A 20,264-nucleotide genomic window follows, 5' to 3' on the forward strand; every position below is an offset into this window, starting at 1 on the left:
ATGGATTTTCCACAACAGAGTTCTGAATGTGAAAATGTTGAAATAAGCTAAACCTTAAAGGGGCATAAATTAGTCTGTGAAATGTATCGCCCTTCACTGGTCAACAGGTCACCAGCGTTACTGATAGAATTTAAAGGAAACTCAGTCTCATTCATCTAATGGTGAAGACGTACAGAATCTGGCGAGGATGCATCTGGACGCACCGGACCACAAGAAGCTCCAGCTGGTGGGTGATGCAGCGGTGCTTTGTTTTGCCTCACAAACTTTCTCATATTACAGCTAAACAGGACACAAAAATATGTTTTTGAAAACATCTGAGGTGATAAATAGGCAAGGCAGTAACAGAATACTGATTCATATTAGATCTACGCTTCCTAGTTTGACAGTTTGATCTGAGTTTACCATCACCTGCCGAGGCGAACAGCACTCACACGTTTTTGCTAATGGCTGAGGCTGCGATTTCGCCAGTCAGGGTCTATGAAAGTTGAACTCACTCACGTGCATGTGTGACCATGCTATAGGTCTTCATTTTAAGCTCAAATGTACCGTATACACAGGAGTGAAGCCCATGTTTGACCAAATGTGGAGAGCACAACATTTATTGTGTACTTTGTGACCCTCAGGACGAATCAGTGTTGCTTAAAGGTGCGTTCAAGCGGTTCATTCATCAACATCAATAATCTGTGTAAACACAGCATTCAGATGCTCATGCTCAGATGCTACTTGCATCACATGAACTGGACCAATGAAAAAGCCCTGCAAAATGTAAATACTGACCCTCAGGGTTAAAGCTGGGGTAGGCAGTTTATTTTTAGCTTCATTGTGCAAAGGTTGCATAATAACCTTCCAGTATAACGTAAATCAAATGGTCAGAGAGAGACCTAGACTTCTGCTCCCCCTCAGCTCTGATGTCAGGCTTTAATAAATCTAGACTGTGACGGGAGACTTTGACCAATCAAAGATTGGTAAGATGGTTGATTGTTCAGTATATGATGACCTGGGAGTGAGACGCAACATTCAGTTATCTTTCTCCAGAATTGCTTTCTGCACCTTTAAACCTGTTTCTCTTTTGACAAACCATGTCAGTTAAAGGTCCACATACTAGCTTGTTCCATATCACACAGTCGTTTTTGTAATGTTCAAACTTCCCACATATACATTTATGTTATATCGAGCATCTACATTTCCATGTCAACTGAGCAAAAAAGACCATGTGATTCTGAAAATTTCAGAACAAGAAAGTAAGTGGAACTTGAGACTGTAAATTGCTGTGTCCAGTGTCAAGCATGAACCGTCCAGCTCCTGTCTGAACCTGTTGTATAGATACAGTATATTTACCATTAGCCTGCTACACTGTTTGTCCATGCTAGATTGAGGTTGAATGTTAACCTTGTACTGAAAACTGACTCTAATATCATGGGACTTCTCTCAGGTCACCACTGGTATTTACGAGACAACCTCCTGATGCTAAAATGAGAAACTTTTAGCATAAGAGGGGACAAGGGATTCCTGAATGCATCATTAGTTTGGTCTCTGTAAACTGTGACCATGCAGGCTTAGCCAAGTGTTCAAATTTGTAAAATAATAGCAATAATGTCATTTGTCTTTATTTGAGAGGGCAGCTTTTGTGTGTTTCAAGGAGGTGGCACACATTGACCATGGCTGATCAGACAACAAATGTACAAGTTAAAAAAAAGACTTTATTGTCCACGGTATTGTCCACACAAGTGCAACCATTCTATTCCTACAATTAACAGCAGTGTCTAAGTGAAGCTACAGTTACTGTCTTGCGCCTGTTTCTCAATATAATCTAGCAGATTTACCCTCAATTAAATGTTCATTCAGACATTTAAAAAAATGTGTTTGTATCAGTTGGTTGTTTTGTTGTTCCTGTCTTGAAGTGAGGGTCTCAGATGCAAAACCACTCCCTGCTGTTGTTGAATCATGCCATTAAAGCCTTTGACATACACAGTCTAGACTGCTGTTTATTTATTTATGCCTAAGAAAAGGAAATGTCTGACTCCCGCTGCTGCCAACTCAAACAACCAGATCCACATCCATGCAGCAGGCATCAGAAAACAACTTAACATTGAACATCAGGCAGCATGTTGTGCCAAGATGACACATAAATCACTTTCCAGTAAGTCATTTGTATTGAATGATATTATTTTAACCCCAAAGCTTAGCTTAACTTTATCGTTACACATATCCTAACTTTCTTTTGCCCCCTGTACGGGCTGTTATTTTGGTCATAAATAGCTAAAAATTAAAGTATTCATTAATCAGCAGAATATATTATATTATATTGTATTATTATTATATTAACTAGTTTATCAGCTGTTGGGAGGTAATTTATAAGAATGCATTTACTATAGGAAATGATTGTAAAATATTAATATGCAAGTTGAAGTAGAAAGTACAATATTTATAAAATAGACCTTCAAAGACGTACAGTAGCAGTGTAATATGATAATACTGTATAAGATCGTATTCAAGTTAATTACCTAAAAACTGTAATTATAAGCAGTACAGCACTTCAGATACCGCCAATGTCACTCTTGCTGTTAGTAATTAGGAATTGCGTCGCTAGGCAACCGCCAATATCCCGCGAGACGTGTCGCCTTTAGTTAGCAAGCAAACAAACCGTTTCCTGTGCAACTGATGCTACACGGCAAATGTTGAAAAAAAAGTCTGGGTGACCTGGTGAATGGAGAGACACGGGCAACAAGTTGGCGGTGGAGGGGAAACTTTAAATGAGTTTTCAAGTTCTCGCGGGATTCCCTGGGTCGCCTAGCGACGGGACTCTAAACTTAGGCTACTAGCATACCTGTCCCAGTGAGTTTTACTTAGTCGTGGTTGCTTCTTTTTGACTTTCAGAACTGAGTTAATGTATGCTGGTGAAAGCAGTCGTTATGTGCGGGGAGTCTTTGTAGATTTTAATCACTTTAAAGTCGTCCGCGTCTCACAAAACTTTAAATTCCACTGAAACATGGCTACTGTTGTCGCACAGTCCCACTTCATCTTTGGTCTGCGGACAGGAGTGAGTAACAACTTGTGTTTCTTCGATGAGCAAACTGTAGTTTTTCCCAGCGGTAACAACTGTGTGTGCTACAACACCGTCCAGAGATGTCAGAGGTTCATTCCAGGTAAGCTCAATGATTGTTCACAGTTAGACATCTTCTTTGTCATAATACTTTTGAAACTGTCAGTCGTTCTTTCTAAAGGAGTGTAAGGACCTTGCTAATTGACCGTTTTTACGTCAGCTATATTGATATCAAATGGTCGGTTAAATACAGGTGTTACCAATGATACTAATGAAGGACACGTTCCATTTAGTGTAGCAGGGCTTTTCCAGTGAGCCATCGTGCACACTAGCAGCACCCTGACTCTGTTTAACCTGAATAAAAGAGGTCTCAATTAGTATCATTGCTAACAGCTGTGTTTACTCTACTACAGGTCTATTCAATTATTTTCCATGTCATGGGGAGGACGTTCATTTCTTATGTCTGACATATAAATTCAGGAAATTAAATGTGTAAAATAATGTACCTTTTAAAAATTTTTGTCCACTTTATTAGTTTTCACAATTGTAAAAGAAAATTTATGGACAAAAGTACAGGGGAAAAAAAGTTCCTATGCAATCCTAGATTAGAAAGAAATGAAGAGAACGTTACTTTTAATATCTTTTTTCTTTCAGTTTGACTTAATAAATTCTCTCTGCTTAAAGTATGAAGGACAAATAATTACATAACATGCATTACATAATCATAAAATAATGATAATTTAGACAAGTAAATGTAGACATGTATTAATAAATAAACAAATAAATAAAAAGAAAATAAATTATGTAAAAATACAGAAACAGCCTTTTTCATTACCAAAATGTATATATTTTTTGTTTAAGTATCTAATTATTTATTTATGTGTCATTTATTTATACATTGATTAATTACTTTATACTTATGTCATTTTTTTGATGTTCATATTAAACAGCCTGAATTAAAATGTTTTGAAATATTAAGTACCTCTTTGTTTAACAACATACATAATCAGTGAGTGGGCTAATTTGCCCACTAATAAAATTATGATCTTCTAAAAAACAATATGAACACCCATAAACATAGAAGCAATTTGTTGTCTTAATAAACACAATGTTGCATTTACTATTTTTTCATCAATAAATGATCAAAGGGCCAGATCGAGGTTGTTAAAGCACTAGATTGAATAGGCTTCCCTACTATTTCATGTCAAAATTCCTTTTTTTCTTTCACTCTTTAACTTTTTTCCTTATTCTGACTTTTACATGCTGTCACTTGCAAATCCTCATGTTAATATGTCCATGTATTGTTCTATCGTATGTATCTAGTTTCACTTTTATTTAGATTATTTGTTTTATCTTATTTTCTCTATTTGACTAACACTTTTATATTCCACTAGTGCTTTTATTGCTGAGTTGACCTGTTTTTCACGTCCTACACATTTCATTGTACTTTGTGACCCTGTGTTAACCTACATATGACTATTAAAACTGAAACTGAACTTCACATCAGTTATTTCCATCCGTGTTGTCTTTACAGGCTCCGAGAAAAGCCAGAGCATGTGTGCTCTGGCCATCAGTGCCAACCGGCGTTACCTGGCAGTGTCAGAGTGTGGTGACAAGGCCACCATCACAGTGTTCGACCTGCAGCATGAGCAAGGCAGAAAGAGAAAGGTTCTGACTGCGGGAGACATGCTTGTTCAGGAGTTTGTGTGCATGGCTTTCTCCCCTGATTCCAAGTACCTGATAGGACAAACAGGTGGCCCTGAGTGGATGCTGTTCTTCTGGCTTTGGGAAAAACAAAAAGTTCTGGCAACAGTGAAAACCAGTAACTCAAATAATCCTGTTACTCAGGTGAGTCATCCATGTAATATCAATGCAGCCACAGCTCTCGCACATGCAGGCGTTGATACTCTAATGTTATGTCCCATCAGGTCAGCTTCAACCCCTACAACAACATGCAGCTGTGTGTGAGCGGAACTGGTGTGTTCAAGCTCTTCCGCTACTCAGAGGGAGCCTTGAAACAGTGCAACTTCCCCAAGGTGGAATCCATCAACTTCCTGTGTCATACCTGGGTGACGACGGAGCGTGTGATCGCTGGGACAGACACAGGCAGGCTGCTGGTGTTTGAGTCTGGAGACCTGCGCAGAGAGATTAATGTGGCTTCTAAGTCTGTGCAGGAGCAGTCTGACAGGTCAGAAGTTGGACCACATTAACACTGAGTAATAAGACATTGTTATCCACACATTGTTTTATAAAACCATGCTTCACATACAGTAAATGTGTAGCCTAGGTTAGATTCGAGTTTAAGGTTAGCTGTGGTGTGTGTCCAGAACTGTGTCAGAGGAATAACATGCCAAGCCACATCTGGGGCCTGTACTATGAAGCAGCTTTTGTTGTTAGTGAGGTAACTTTCAGGATTAACCCTGGATTTTTGGTACTATGACAGTCACCAAGAGCGGGGTGGATGTGATCATCAGAGAGAGGAGGGAAAAGTGTTACTTTATTGTGCTTTAATATACCAATGTCCTTCTACAACACAGACTGACTGCACCACCACAGCCTTATACTTGTTGAAGTTTGAAAACATATGAAAGTCAGCCTCCTAACCACTGTGAAGTATATTTTTATATTTATTTTTTAGTCTGTTTTATACTGCGCTCTGACTGACTGGTGCATTATCCTGAAGGTATCCATATAAAGAAGAGAGGGTCACACTCACAAGTACATCATTTAGTATGATTGATCATCTGTCAGCAGATCAGATGACAGACAGATGATCAGTAAATGTATTAAATTATGTATTTCTCTCCATGACAGTGCCGGATGCAGCTGAAAGAATAAGACTAGAGCTGTCTCAAAAATACACATAAGCAGCACATTAATTTAATGGACTACACAGATGTAATTATAATCAGATCCACTTGTCCTCTAATGATGGAGCATTGATATTATATTGCTCTGGGTCCAATGTGTTTTTTCCCAGCTGAAAACATCAGGCACCCTTGTGAGTGCGTGAGAGCACTTTGAAGACTCAGTGAGACGACTGTTAATTTATGGATTGAACTGTTTTCAATAAGTGATTAATGTTGCATGGCATATATATATTTAGTGTGTTGTTTTTTATGGTCATGTTACCCTATGCAAGTCTTTCAGTTTCAGGCAAGTGGAGATGAACAAGATCAAAGATGGTGATGCTGATGAAGGTCCCAGTGTGCCTCGTATCACAGCCATTCTGTCCTACTCCAAGGGCTTTGCGTGCTCTTTGGGGCCCGGCACAGTCTGTCTTTTTGAAAAGAATGAGGATGACACTTACAGAAGAAGCAGGGACATACGGGTAAATGAAATTGCAAGCAACAGTGGTACTGTAGACTCAGCGTTTGTTTCAAAGCAATCGTATGTGTGTTATTTTCTTTCAGATCCCTCCAGACCCGTACAGCAACGATCTGAGCCCGGCTGAGTGCCAGGAGATTGACACCATGTGCATCAGTCCAGCAGAGGAGACTTTGGCCATCAGTACAGACAAAGGACAGCTATACAGCTTCAACCTGTCCTCTGTGGACGTGATCAAGGTAAAACAGTCACCTATACCAGCACCACCACTGACTGAGACAGCAGGGTGCCAGTGCAGAGGACTCAAGCAAAAAAACATAGTCATGTCATCGTAGAAAAGACTTTGTCACCAACACAATTTAATGCCATCTGACAAAGCACTGTGATCGCCACATTCTTGTTACATTAATTCATGTGAACAGTGTATTTCTACTGTTTACTTTGCAGTTGTCAGCACCTGAGATGACATGATGGTTGCTGTGATAATTTTGTTGTAAAATCTTGTCTTATAGTACATTATGCTGCTGTTGTGTGTTTTGGTGGCTGATAAACCCTAAAACTTATAGCTCTATTCCTAAAACCAACCATACTGGGTGCTTACTTCATTTTATACTACCTGTATCTACTTGAAACAACATTTTACACTAGTGCAGGCGTCATGTTTTTCCAAAACAATGCAATTTAGTCTATATTTAATAAAATCTTTAATCACTAGGAAGTTGGCCCATTGCACGGTTTAATAGCCAAGAGTTTGATCTTTTAAAATATATTTTCCAGCATAAAAAAATGAAAAAACCCTCAAAATACGGTTTTCTCTCAATTCTCAAGAATGAGTGAAATATATAACGCTCTATGGAGGCCCAGTTCTGCCAATATGATGAAAAAAAAGATCCAGTAAGTCATTATAATGAAAACCTTTAATGATAATGATGATAAGTTATTATCTCAGAATACAGAGAAACTCAAATGAAAGACTTACAAAATAATGGCTTAGTATCACAAAATATTAAGTTAGTATCTCAAAATAAATCATTATTTTAAGAATGTTTGTCATTATAATGACTTTCAGGATCTTCCAGGATCTTTTTTCCATCACATTAGTGGAAAGATTTCCACACACACTGATCAAAGAGTGTAAACACAGTAAAGATTGTACCCTGTTAGCATTGTCATTGCAAGCATGTTGTTGATGTTAGCATTTAGCTAAAAGCACCACTGTGCTTAAGTACAGAACCACTACCTTGGCTTTAAGTCTTCCTTTCATGTCGACCCTCAGTTGTACAATCTGTAACTCTATCCATCAGGAGGAACATGGACATTTTGAGTTCCTGTCACAGTCCTTCCACTCGAAGTCCATCACTGGTTTGTCCATCTGCATTCGAAAGCCCCTCATAGCCACCAGCTCTCTGGATCACTCAGTCCGTATTTGGAACTATGAAACAAAGTAAGAGACAAAATCACACCCACGCCCTTTGCTATTTTTTCTGTCAAGTGATTTATATGTATTGTATTTATGTATTTAATTTCTGCACACAATCTTATGTCATACATGTATAAATAAAGTGTGTTTTTGTATTTTACACTGCATGCTGAAGTTTGCTTAGTCACAGCGGCATCCCTGCCCTGAGGGAGGGGACGAGGGCATCATTTAGAGCAGCAATGATTAATTGAATAATCAATTATTAAATTAATCGCCAACTATTTGGATAATTGGTTAATCAGTTTGAGTAATTTTTTTAAGAAAAAAGGTCCAAATTCTGGATGTGGATATTTTCTGGTTTCTTTACTCCTCTCTGACGGAATTGATCAATAATGAAAATAATTGTTAGTAGAAGGATTTATATTCATATTTGGACCTATTTTTCAACTGACAAGATTGTGACACAATTAATTAATCAATTAATTGTTTTGTCATTCTTTAAGAAAAAAATGTGAATATTCTCTGGTTTCTTTACTCCTGTCTGACAGTAAACTGACAGTTAATCACTATTAATCGATTAAGCATGGATATAATCATTAGTTTGCAGCCCTAGAATGATTGTATCTGGGAAGGGGTGATGTTCTGCTTTAGAGACCGATCAATCAAACACAGCTGCTATTAAAACAGGATTATGAAAGTAACTTATCAATCTCTGTGCTCAATATTACTTATATACACAGACCCCAAATGGCAGTAAACGCAGAACCTAAGTCTGGCATGCTAAGGACTCTTTATTGCCTCTGTCTGTGAATTGTCACTAGAGTGTTGGAGCTGTACAAGGAGTTCCAGGAGGAGGCGTACAGTGTGGCTCTGCACCCCTCTGGTCTCTTTGTTCTGGTGGGCTTTTCAGACAAACTCAGGCTAATGAACTTACTCATCGATGACATCCGCCCCTTCAAGGAGTTCACTGTGCGCGGCTGCAGAGAGGTGGGTTATATGCGTGTGTGTGTATATTTGTTTGTTCACTCAGTACTGTGAAATTGCTTATATCACAGTCACATGATGCACTTTTCAGCTTTTGCCATTTTTATCACCATGTCTCTCTACACCTCAGTGTGCGTTTAGCCACGGTGGCCACATGTTTGCAGCTGTCAGTGGAAACGTTATCCACATCTACTCCGTCACTTCTTTTGAGAACATCCTCAACCTGAAGGGCCACAGTGGAAAGGTGAGTCAGGCAGGGCTGTGTATCATACACCGTATGGAAAAAGTGAGTGAGTCAACATCACACTGCATGTGTCTTTCTGTCAGGACAGTGTCCAAAGTCAGAGAGAGCTGTCATGTTTGTCAAACAGTTGGGCAGCAGCAACCATCCTGCTCCAGAAAGTTACAGCACAACAACAGTACAATATTTTTTTTGCAGATACGCGGTATTGAGTGGAATCTGGATGACAGCCGGCTGGTGTCATGTGGGATGGATGGCGCGGTGTATGAGTGGAACACACAGACCGGTAAGCGTGAGTCTGAGAGCGTCCTCAAATCCTGCTGCTACACAGATGTTGCCTTCTCTTCAGACTACAAGACCATCCTGGCTGTGGGAACAGATCTCACTCTTAAGGAGATCCAAGACTGTCAGGTGAGTAACAACAACACACTACTGTACGTCTTATGAATTTCCATGAATTATATTAAGAGAGAGTGCAATGAACTCAGTGAGGGGGGAGTATGAGGGAAGTTTTCAGAACAGTGAGACTTTTTTGTTGTTACAGGTTTTTTCCAAAAGTAGTTGCCAGTGCTATGACAGGACGCATGCCCTCAAGAAGAATATACAGATAAAGTCACTTACGGTAGGAGCAGAGACTAGGCCAGGAAATACTGTGTAAGCAGTGCTTCCAGACTTTGAAGTTGGGAACTCTAAAGCCTTGTTTATACTTGCACAGCACAGGCCTCGTAGAAGTTTTATATTTTTATTAAGATGATTTGGTAAAGACCAGAATCACCTAAAACAGAGTGAATAATGGACTTAAAGTCATCAGGTGGACACAAATGTGACTATAAACGACATATTGTATGGCTGAAGGTATAAATAAGTGCTTCCTAACATATCAAGTTAAGGTGTACTGTTTCTGTCAATCAGAAAAATTAAAATGGAATTCATTCAAAAGAGCAGCTGTCTCTTTATTCCATTAAAAAGTCTGGCACCTGAACCCTGGTGCAGACATCTGTAAATCTTTTTGTAGCTTTCACATAGTGTGATGATCACTACACAGTGGTCTTAACATGTTTGTACATGCGACCCTGCTCGCCCAGTCTTCCTCCATGTTGAAATGAGAGACGCGGTTTGCACTTGGGCCAACTAGTTAGAAAAATTCAGAGGTGCAAGACCAAGTGATGCGACAGCTTTTGGAGCCTTAGTGCTCGAGTGGTCAAAGGATATGACATGATTTTTGTCACAGGCCAGGCACACAGGGGGTATGGAGGGACATTAGGAGGCAGAGCAACTAGATGTAAATATTTTGTTGTTCCCTTATTAGGTTTATACAGTTAATAGAACCCATACATCTAAATAAGAAAACCTAGACTCTGCTATACAGAAACCTTTAGTCAAAACTTTGCAAATCTCTGCTGGTTGCATCTGGTAGTAGTGGCGGCATTGCAGTAGGTGCCTCACTATCTGTTGCTTGGCAGAGATCTGTACTCTATTGATTGCACTCTTCTAGTTTAATTTGAAAGTTAAAAAAAATCATTCTCATATGTATTGATTAATATTTTTGCCATCAATGCTGCAACATCACATAATTAGATGCAGATACTTACTATAAAGCAGGAAAAACAACGAGTTTCTTTCTTTCTGCACTAAATATAAAATATGTACTCTATTTGTCACCTAAGAAAAATGAAACTTTTTAAAAAGTGAATTTATTATTGTTGTCATTGTAATCATGGACATGCAGATTGTCTTATTGAGTCTGTTGTGTATTATGGTTCCACAGGTCCTGCGGGAGGTTCCTGCTGATGAGCTCGCTCACACCACTGTGGCAGTATCTCACTCCGGGAGGGTCGTCTTCACCGGCACCTCCAGTGGAACTGTCAGAGCCATTAAATACCCGTTACCTATCCAGAAGGAATGGATCATGTACCAGGCTCACTGTGGGCCCGTCACCAAGGTCGGTCTAACTGTTGATGCACACTGTGCGCACAGTAAGAGGCAGAAATCCATTGTTCAGTGAGGCTAGCTTTAAATGATAATTGAATACTGGAAACACAAGAAATTGTGTCATGTCAGCCTTTACATAACTAATAAATAAGTCCACTGACTGACTTTGTGTGTCTTCAGATGGCGATTACGTTTGATGATCAGTTCCTGCTGACAGCGTCTGAAGATGGCTGCCTGTTGATGTGGAAGATCATTGATAAAGAGGGCCGAGGACTGAAGAGCAACAGACAGATCGTCCACACTGAAGAGATTCTTGTCACCAAGTCAGACCTAGAGGAGAAGGTCTGTGTGGCATCTGTGGATCTCACTGAGCTTGATAGCTGTCATAGAAATACAGAGTAATTACATAGCAGTTAGTATGTTAGTAACATCCAGGGACACTCAACATGATTATCCTGCTATGTGTTCCTGTCTGTCTTTGTTGTAGAACCAGAACATGCTGGAACTGAAGATGCGTCTGGAGGAGCTGCAGATGGAGAACGAGTACCAGCTCCGCCTGAAGGACATGAATTACAATGAGAAGACAAAAGACCTTTCTGACAAGTTTACTCAACAAATAGAATCTTTAAAAACAATGCAGCAGGTAGGCTGACCACCAAGCCTTTTGCTTTAATGTCCTTACCCAAGTAATTTATAAAAAAAAATAGAGTACAAAATAGGCCCTAAAATGGAACCCTGAGGACACACGAATTACTATCTACAAATTAATGAAACATTTTACAACCTTAGGCCTGAAATCGGAGTTATTTAGTTTGTTCAGTAGCAATTTATACTAATACTAAATCAAACATTGTAGATCGATCTGCAAATGCGTGCTTTGCTGGTTTCTAGCCAAGGCACCAATGAGATCATTTTGCATAGCCATAGAGGCAGGAATGGTTTTGTGACCAGTTCTAAAACCAGATTGAAAATCACTTCAAATATTATTATCAAGTAAAAGGCAGAACTGAGAGTTTGAAAACTGCACAGTAATTGTTCAAAGCCTGTATTGTCTATTCTTAACATGTACTGTACTTACAGGCCATGAAGACAGAGATGGAAAAGCAGGAACGTGAGCACCAGGAGAGTTCTGCAAAGGTCACTGCGAAACACTCAAAAGAGCTGAAGGATTTAGGTAAGCAGAGGACAGGATCAGTGTTGGAGCAATCCAGGGTCTGTGTATCTTTGTTTAGATCAATCAATCTGTTTGTCTCTCTATCAATCAATCGTATACAGAGGTGTCCTACAGCCAGAAGCTGATTGTGGAGCACGAGAGGTTCCAGGATCTGCAGCAGAAATATCAAAGAATGCAGGAGGACTATGAGAAGCAGCTGAAGGCTGCAGAGGAGAGCAGAGTCCGGGCCCTGGAGGAGCTGACGCAGGCGTACGAGGCCAAGCTGCAGGAGAAGACTCAGCTCCTGGCTCAGGTTAGTCAACAGGAGCAGATGGTGAAGTAGCAGTGACACCACATCAAACCATTAAAGTTCTTGTGTCCACTTTGATTGTGTGCAGTGTCAGGAGGATGCACAGCAGCAGATACGTGAGTTTAAAGAGATGATAAAGCAGATAGAGGAGGATGAGGAGAGGAAGATCCATGACATACAAATCAAGTATGAGAAGAAACTGCGCACAGAGAAAGAGACCAACACCAGTCTGAAAGGAGAAACTGGCATCATGACACAAAAGGTGAGTAAAACGTCGGTTAATCAGTGAAATCTAATGTAATGTTTTTAATCCATGCTGCTTTTAATAGCATTTGTAAATATTTCTTTCTCCTCATCCGCCTGTCATGGACTCTTTGTGTCTCTTGATTGTGTGACCACAGTTCTACAGTTTGCAGAAGCAGATTGATGAAAAGTGCACAGACATTAACAAACTGAAGCAGGAGCGTCAGAGGCTGCTGGGGCTGATCCGCTCACTGGAGAGTGACATCGAGGACCTGAAGAGGCAGATATCTGGACACGAAAAGACCAACCAGGACAAGGTGGCTGAGATCAGGGCTTCAACATTTCATCTTCAGATATATAAGATTAAAATCCACAAAATGTTTTAGATTTGATGTCATGGCCGAATACCCTTTGCTTTTTTTTACATTTACTTTTATGATCTCTGTAGTTACATCCTAGTTTGAAACTAGAACATGTTTGATAGAAATATGTGAATGGACAACTGAGTATCTACACAGCAAGAAAATATAGTTATCTACATTTTGCTTAAAGGTACAATTTAGTTTAAAACACTCTAGAATTAACTAAAATCATCAACAGAATGTGAAGGAGTAACAGTTCTGACTTTATGCCAGAGATGTCTATTGTGTTGCAGAGGTATCTCCTGAAGTTAGCATGCTAACCAGCTAGCCTCAACCTGTCCTCTGATAATAAAATAGTTTCTCTCTTAAACAGAACTAAGAGAGGCTGAGTGAACAGTTATGAAATATTATGTCCCCCTTGTTAATAAAATCATAAAAATCTAAGTCACAGCGCAGAAAAAACATACTTTCTTCCTCTAAATTCCCTTCACACATACAGGATAAAACCATCGCTGATCTGAAGAAGAAGAACCAGGAACTGGAGAAGTTGAAGTTTGTTCTTGACTTCCAGTTAAATGAGCTGAAGAAACAGAGTGAGCCTCAACAAGATGACATCAGTGACAAGAAGGAGCAGATCCATCAGGTGTGTGTGTGTGTGGGGGGGGTTCTTAAAGCTCCAGCATTCTGCAGTACAGAATATAGTCAATGTCATTAGAGAAGAGTTATGTGTTGATTTTATGAAGTCTTTTTTAATATTGTGTTTTGCAGCTTTTTAAGAGAAAAGTTCTAGCACTAAAGCCTTCATCATCACTTCTAAATTATTATTGAAAACCTAAATGCTCTTGCAAATTCTTTTATACCCATAGCAGTTGATGTATGTTGATAACAGGATCGTTTCATAAAACATATTTTCAAGCATTTTCAAGGAGTTCATTCAAATTAAAGCACACCTTGAAAACAAGGTGAAAACTAAGCATTTTCCAAACTTTCCAGACTTTGTACGATGCCTTTGTTCTACATAGTGAAGTCAAAGATTTGATGTACTGTTTTAAAAATGCACTTCATCCTTTTGATCATTTTATTGAAACATGATGAAATATGTTGAAATAAAGTGTAACTGGTGGTGTTAACATGTAAAACCTCCTAAGGACACAACTGTTCCTGCAGATTTATGAGTCATTCGAAGCAGTCTCTCATGGTAAATCTTGTTTGCTTCTTGAGATAAACAGCCTCTGCAGTGTTGACAGCGATGTTCTGTTTGTGTTGTTTGACAGCTGGAGGAGGAGCTGGTGCGAATGGACAAGAGCAACACTCAGCTGAGACTCACTGTGTCTGACCTGAGGCTCAAACTGAGGACCAAAGATAAGGAGATGCATAAGGAGATGCTGAAAGTGAGAACATGTGAAACATTTGTTTTCTATCCTGCAACAAAAGTGCTACTTTTCCAGCTTTAATATATTTTGATTAGCCAGTTATGTGACATGTCAAATGTTGACTGGAGCTCCTCGTAGAGCAGATATGTGTTTATTTTACATTTTTACACTCTGTAATAACAGTGTTGCTCTTCGGCACTCAATTTGCAATTCTGTCACATCACATATGTTATACAAAACCATAACTGTGATCATTCTTTCTGTTCTCTGTTCACTGGCGACAAAGAAATCCCTTCCTAGAGATGTGAGACAAAATCCACAGACCTCATTCTTTAACCAATATCATGAAAAAAAAGATCCTGTACATCATTATTGAGAATCAGCAACTTTTACTCTCAAAAGAGACATTTTTGGCCAAAAAGATGCCAAAAACTTGTCTGGAGCTGCAACTATTATATTCTCTATTTTCCTTTGACACTTTTTTTTTTGATTTGGCATCCTTAGCTAACCCAGGGAGACTCAAGACTAGCCACTGGCAAAATTTAGAGGAAAAGCTGCTGAGTCACAGACATAGGCTATGACTCGCATTTTAGTCGAAGAAATATTTCAAAGAAACATTTTTACAGTTGGAGAATGTCAGAGCCACCTAGGTCATTTAAAAAATAACTAACTTCTGTATAACTTTTGGTCAAAGCCACTAAAGAGGGGCAAAAGAGCCGCTTGTACCTTTGGAGCTGCAAGTTGCATACCCCAAATCATTATAACAAGAAACTTTATTGAATTGTTGACTAATATTTTGATATTTTGTTTGATATTTTAACATATTAAGTCATTATTTTAAGAAAGTGTCTTATTATTATGAGAAATGCTCTCATTATAATGACTTACAGGATCTTTTTTCCATCACACTGGTGGAAATTGGTTCCATACAGAAAATGAATTTCATGTTCAGCTGTAGTTATTATGGGGCATCAGCAGTCTGAGTTTGTGAAATCAAATGTTGATCTTCTCCGTGCTTCCACAGACAATGTTTCCTTGCTTAGTGGTGGCAGAGAGACAGCAACACAAAGTGGAAAATTTTGTATTAAAGACTTTAGAAGATACTCACTTGTCTGAATCAGACTGCAGAAGCTTCACATTAGCTTTAGGTTAACTTTAGAATTCATGTACAAAACTCAACGAGCTTGAAGAAGGGATCTTCTCTCAGCAGGACCAGTTATAGCTATCAATGATCCTGTCAATGTAGGCCTACGACTGGGCAGAAAGTAGAATAAAAGATCTAACATGTTTTCTGTGGGCAGGTGAAAGATTTGGAGACACATCTTCAGCGGCTCAAATCGGACCTCCACAACTGTGTTGGCTTCATCCAGGAGCCGAGGAAACTCAAGGACAGTGTGCAGATGATCTACTCCCGCTACGTATCACAGGCTGATGGGGTGAGCGCTTCATTTACTGTAGTAGATGCTGAGAGTTCATGGCACCAACAGTCACACACTGTAAGGCTCATTCTTAATTCCACCCCACTCATGAACACACAGACTAATGTGCCAGTTGTAGCAATCAGACATCTTTATCTTCGCTCTTTATCCTGGTGACTTATTTTTTTTTTCTTCCGCATGTCTTTTGGATCACTTTTACTCACACATTTTTGCAGATAGACACATCATTCTAATTTTCACACATGGACAATATTCATCTCATGGGCACTGGCATTTTGCTTGTCAGTATGTTACAGTTACTGATATATGTAGGGCTGCAACTAATGATTATTTTCATAATCGATCAATTGGCCTGAGAGAGTGGGGAGCGCGAGCATGGGAGGGTTGGATAGAGTGCATAGTGCCTTTTTTAAAAGGATGGAGCGTCACCTTATCTCCTGCTCCAATTTCGCTCAGGTACCGCTCACACCACGAGTCTGGTGTATACCAAAGTGCCCGTTGCAGACACCCACACTATTTTGAACTGTCCTGTTGATGAACTGTCCAGAGCTGTCTCTCCTCTTCATCTCCTCGGTGTGTGTTGGTGTTCAGTTTGCTGTCTGCTGTGGTCTAAAACATCCTCACTGATGTAAACAGAGTGAAACTGATGTAAATTATCCTGCTGCATTAATACAAAAACATGAATATAGCACACCGTTTGCATTGTTAGATTTCACTGTTTAGACTGAGCTGAAAAAAGCTGAGGATTTTTCCCCTCAAAGGAGAATTTGTTTTTAAATAAACTATTATTAACAATAATAATAGTGAAGAAATAAATAGAAACATATGAATAGTGACCTTTTCCTAAAATAAAGCTGGTTCTGTGGTGTAATTTTAAATCTGAAGCCTGCAGTTCCACAGAAGCTTCAATTGATGTGCATGTATTGAAGCTTTTAGTGCGTTTTGGCCAACAGGCTATGGTTTAAACTAAAGCTGAATTACAATGCAGATTTTACTTTTTTGGAGCAAGTGATATGAGCAGAGGGGGATGAAATCTGAGTTGAGTGTGGATCCATAATGATCAGAGTGGCCTGGTGCTTTGAGCGAGGGAGCAGGGGGGTCAGACAGCTCCGTGAATGAGGAATGGAAATTCTCACTGCTCCACTCTGCTCACATGTTTTGAGTCAAACCGATTAATCGATTATCAAAATAAATATATTCTTTTTTTTACTTACTTTTTTGTATGGTGGTCTATGGGAGTGGGCATTTATTCATCAATATCTCAAATAGTACACATGCTACAGTCATCACGTCTGGTACACAGGTGCCCCATGGAGCAGTGCTCAACATATTAAAGCATGTGTTCAGTATCACCACTGTGTGGTCAATTATTAAGTATTTTATGTTTTGGTTAATCAGTCATGATTAGTAAGGACTAGAAGAAAGATTTTTCTACAGTTGGTTCCTTGGATGAAGCTAATTCAAATACTATAAGCCACGTCCATTTCAGCCTATAAAGATTTTCCACTCTTTTGGACTTTTGGTAAACATGTTTTGCTTCTTTTGGTGCATTTTTCACCTAACTTTCAACAAATTTGTTTCAAAGTATATTTAGAACAGCCAGAATCACTTTGTTTCTTTCATTTTGCTGACTGTTTGCCTGTAATTGGCTATCAAACATTTCATGGCATGGCCTGATGCACGTAAAGTTCCATAACCTTCCAATGCTAAACTAGATAACAACCAAATTTATGAATGATGCACATACCACCACTTTGCTCAAGTGTGTAACAAATCATACAATTCTACCCAAAGTGGGCACTACAGGAACAATAAAACATGATGTTTCTCCAATTCTGCTGTCTTTAATGAGAAGAGACTTGGCACACAGCTTCTCCATAAGCATGTGTACAACATATTGAAACATCACACCAATTGCTCCACCTTGTGGCCATTTATAAAACACCATCATATCTCTTGAATGCATTATTTAATTACCAGTGAGTTTGGATGGTATGTTCAGGTGTGAATCACCAACGCTTCTTGCTGGGACTCTTAGAAATACAAATATTCTAGTTGAGAGTTAATATTTATGTCCACTGTAAGAAATGCTGGGAATATTTGAACTGTGTGTTGTTGTTTTCAAGGTGGACAAAGGCAGCGCGGAGCAAGATATTCACAGGGTGTTCTATCGCCAGCTTGATCACCTGCAGAGGACTGTTGACACTCTGAAGAGGAGGCTCGCCATATCTGCTGAGGACCACGAGAAAGTCTATGTGAAGATCATGAAGGTAAATGATCAAACATTCAGTCATTAGAGATTTAAGCATTGTGTTTCCTAAGACTACTGATACAGTTCATCTGTTCTGCAGGAGAACGTGACTCTGATCACTGAGATCAACGAGCTGCGTTTGGAGCTGCGTTCAGCGAGGATTCAAGTAAAAGAGCACAAAGCTCAGCTGGCCACGTTAAAGAAGTCCAACAAGTCACGTCCAAACTCAGTGGACAGAGCCAAAAAGGAGCCCAAACCTGAAGACGGCAGTTATGTAGAATTTGAAGAACACAAGAAAGAACCCAAATCAGAGAACAACACATCTCCCAGATCAGGAGCCTTAAATGCCTTAAACCCTCACCAACAACATTCATAACCACACAACTGTCTGTTGTTGTTCAGCACTCAGTTACAGAAGAGTAGGTTCAGGCATGATGATAAAATGAAATGAAATGGTAGGAATTAAGACAAAATGTCCATTTTGATGTAATTCTGCTTCAATTTATTCTCAACATTTCAGCTTTATTCTAAAAAAAATCTTCCTTCCTAATTTATTTTTTCTAATGCCTGAATTTAACTCCGAAAGTTTGACTTAATTCTCAACAATTTGACTTTAATATCAAAATGTAAAACATAAAAACATTCTTCACCAGCACAGATATTTGCTGCATTTTTTCTTTTCCACAAAACTACTAGTTTGTCTTAAATTTAATAAACACTTTCTGAGATGATTTTGAAGCATTTTTTCCACAACAAGAACCATGAATTCCTTATTTTATTATATACTTAGAATGACGACATTCAGATGATATGAAATATATGTGTATTAAAATCTCTTGTTTTCCTTGGAACATCTATTTCTTCACCATGAACACTGACATGTCCTCCACCCGCAGCTCTGAGGATTGGTTTTGGATTTCGAGAGTCATGTTATTGGACTGAGAAAATTCTATTATTTCAGCCTCTCAAATGTGTTATTATTCTTTATAGTTTCTTTACTCCTCTATGACAGTAAACTAAATATGTTTGGGTTGTGGACACAACAAGATTTCTGTGGATGACATGTTTTTCACTATTTTCTCACACTTTATGAACCAAACTACCAATCGATAAGAAAGAAAAGGAAAAGAAAAAGACACACATTAATCAATAATTAAAATTGCAGTCCTATAACCCAGTCAAAGACATTGATTCAGTTATGATGGCCTTTACACTTTGACCATTTAAACTATTACTTATGAATGTATATTAAGCACATGGAAGTGTCCCCCGCCTTTTTGCTGTTACGAACTATCATCATTATATCAGTCTTTATAAATCTGCTATCGTTTGACTTCAAATATTTGAGCAGTTTTCAAAGATTTATGTCTGTTTGAACCAATTGGCTTGAGTGTGACAGACAGGGTAGGGAAGTTAGAAAGTGTTGAGAGATGAACAAACACATTCTTGGTCTTTTCATGTGATCTGTGGATGATAACAAAAATACAGAATACCACCAGCCTTATGCTTCAACAATAGAGCAGCTCATTTTGACCATTTTCAAATTTATATGTGCAATAAATTTCTTGAATTAAAAATATAATGCTGCTGCTACCTGACTTTTCCTAGAAGTGTCTGTATTTTCATTTAAAATGTTAAATGTTTCATGTTTTATATATATAAATTACACAAAAGGCAAAGAAAATGTGATCATTTTTACCTATTCTGGCCACAGGTGGTCATACTGACCACATAGAAATTGCCGCTGTTATATCGTTACTTTTTGCACAGTTGGAGATGCAAGTTGGTTGCTTAGCAACTATCATTGTCTCTGTCAATAAAACTTAAGTGGTCTGAATTTATCAATTTATAATTTTCTGACATTAAAATACAAACAATTAATTAATTAGACCCAATTATCTCAAAATTAAGTAGGGGAGACCCGGGGTGGTTCTAACACTTTTTGTCTCAGCACCTATAACTCACTGAAATTTTGTGTTTAAGCTCTCAAATTTTGAAACAAAGTAGCCTTAATTATTACAAATAGTAATGTTTCTAACTTTGTTTGGTTTTATTTTTGTTGTTTCCAGCCTTTTCCCATCGGATATGATTTTTGTGATGATTCTAAGAGGAAATTTGTCATTATTAATGTTAAAATAACATGTTTATGATCTGAAAAATACATTTAACCATTTCACTCTGAGTAA

The 20,264-nt window shown here is 38.6% G+C and overlaps 1 protein-coding gene across 1 annotated transcript; it reads left to right on the forward strand.

The window, feature by feature from the left end:
* Positions 1 to 2,820: 2,820 nt before the first annotated feature.
* Positions 2,821 to 19,124, forward strand: cfap57 (cilia and flagella associated protein 57). Its single transcript, XM_084726974.1, has 21 exons — positions 2,821 to 3,146; positions 4,578 to 4,891; positions 4,972 to 5,231; positions 6,194 to 6,374; positions 6,457 to 6,609; positions 7,675 to 7,814; positions 8,612 to 8,777; positions 8,905 to 9,018; positions 9,214 to 9,426; positions 10,784 to 10,957; positions 11,128 to 11,289; positions 11,435 to 11,590; positions 12,028 to 12,121; positions 12,223 to 12,413; positions 12,499 to 12,672; positions 12,812 to 12,970; positions 13,515 to 13,658; positions 14,290 to 14,406; positions 15,690 to 15,824; positions 17,954 to 18,097; positions 18,179 to 19,124. Exons 1-21 carry the CDS (start codon positions 2,990 to 2,992, stop codon positions 18,452 to 18,454), a joined length of 3,624 nt encoding a protein of 1,207 aa, XP_084583100.1. The 5' UTR covers positions 2,821 to 2,989; the 3' UTR covers positions 18,455 to 19,124.
* The last annotated feature ends 1,140 nt before the right edge of the window (positions 19,125 to 20,264 follow it).

This window comes from Lutjanus erythropterus, chromosome 2, assembly GCF_056507025.1.
Source record: "Lutjanus erythropterus isolate fLutEry1 chromosome 2, fLutEry1.hap2, whole genome shotgun sequence".
In the NCBI taxonomy this organism is placed as follows: Eukaryota; Metazoa; Chordata; class Actinopteri; order Lutjaniformes; family Lutjanidae; genus Lutjanus; species Lutjanus erythropterus.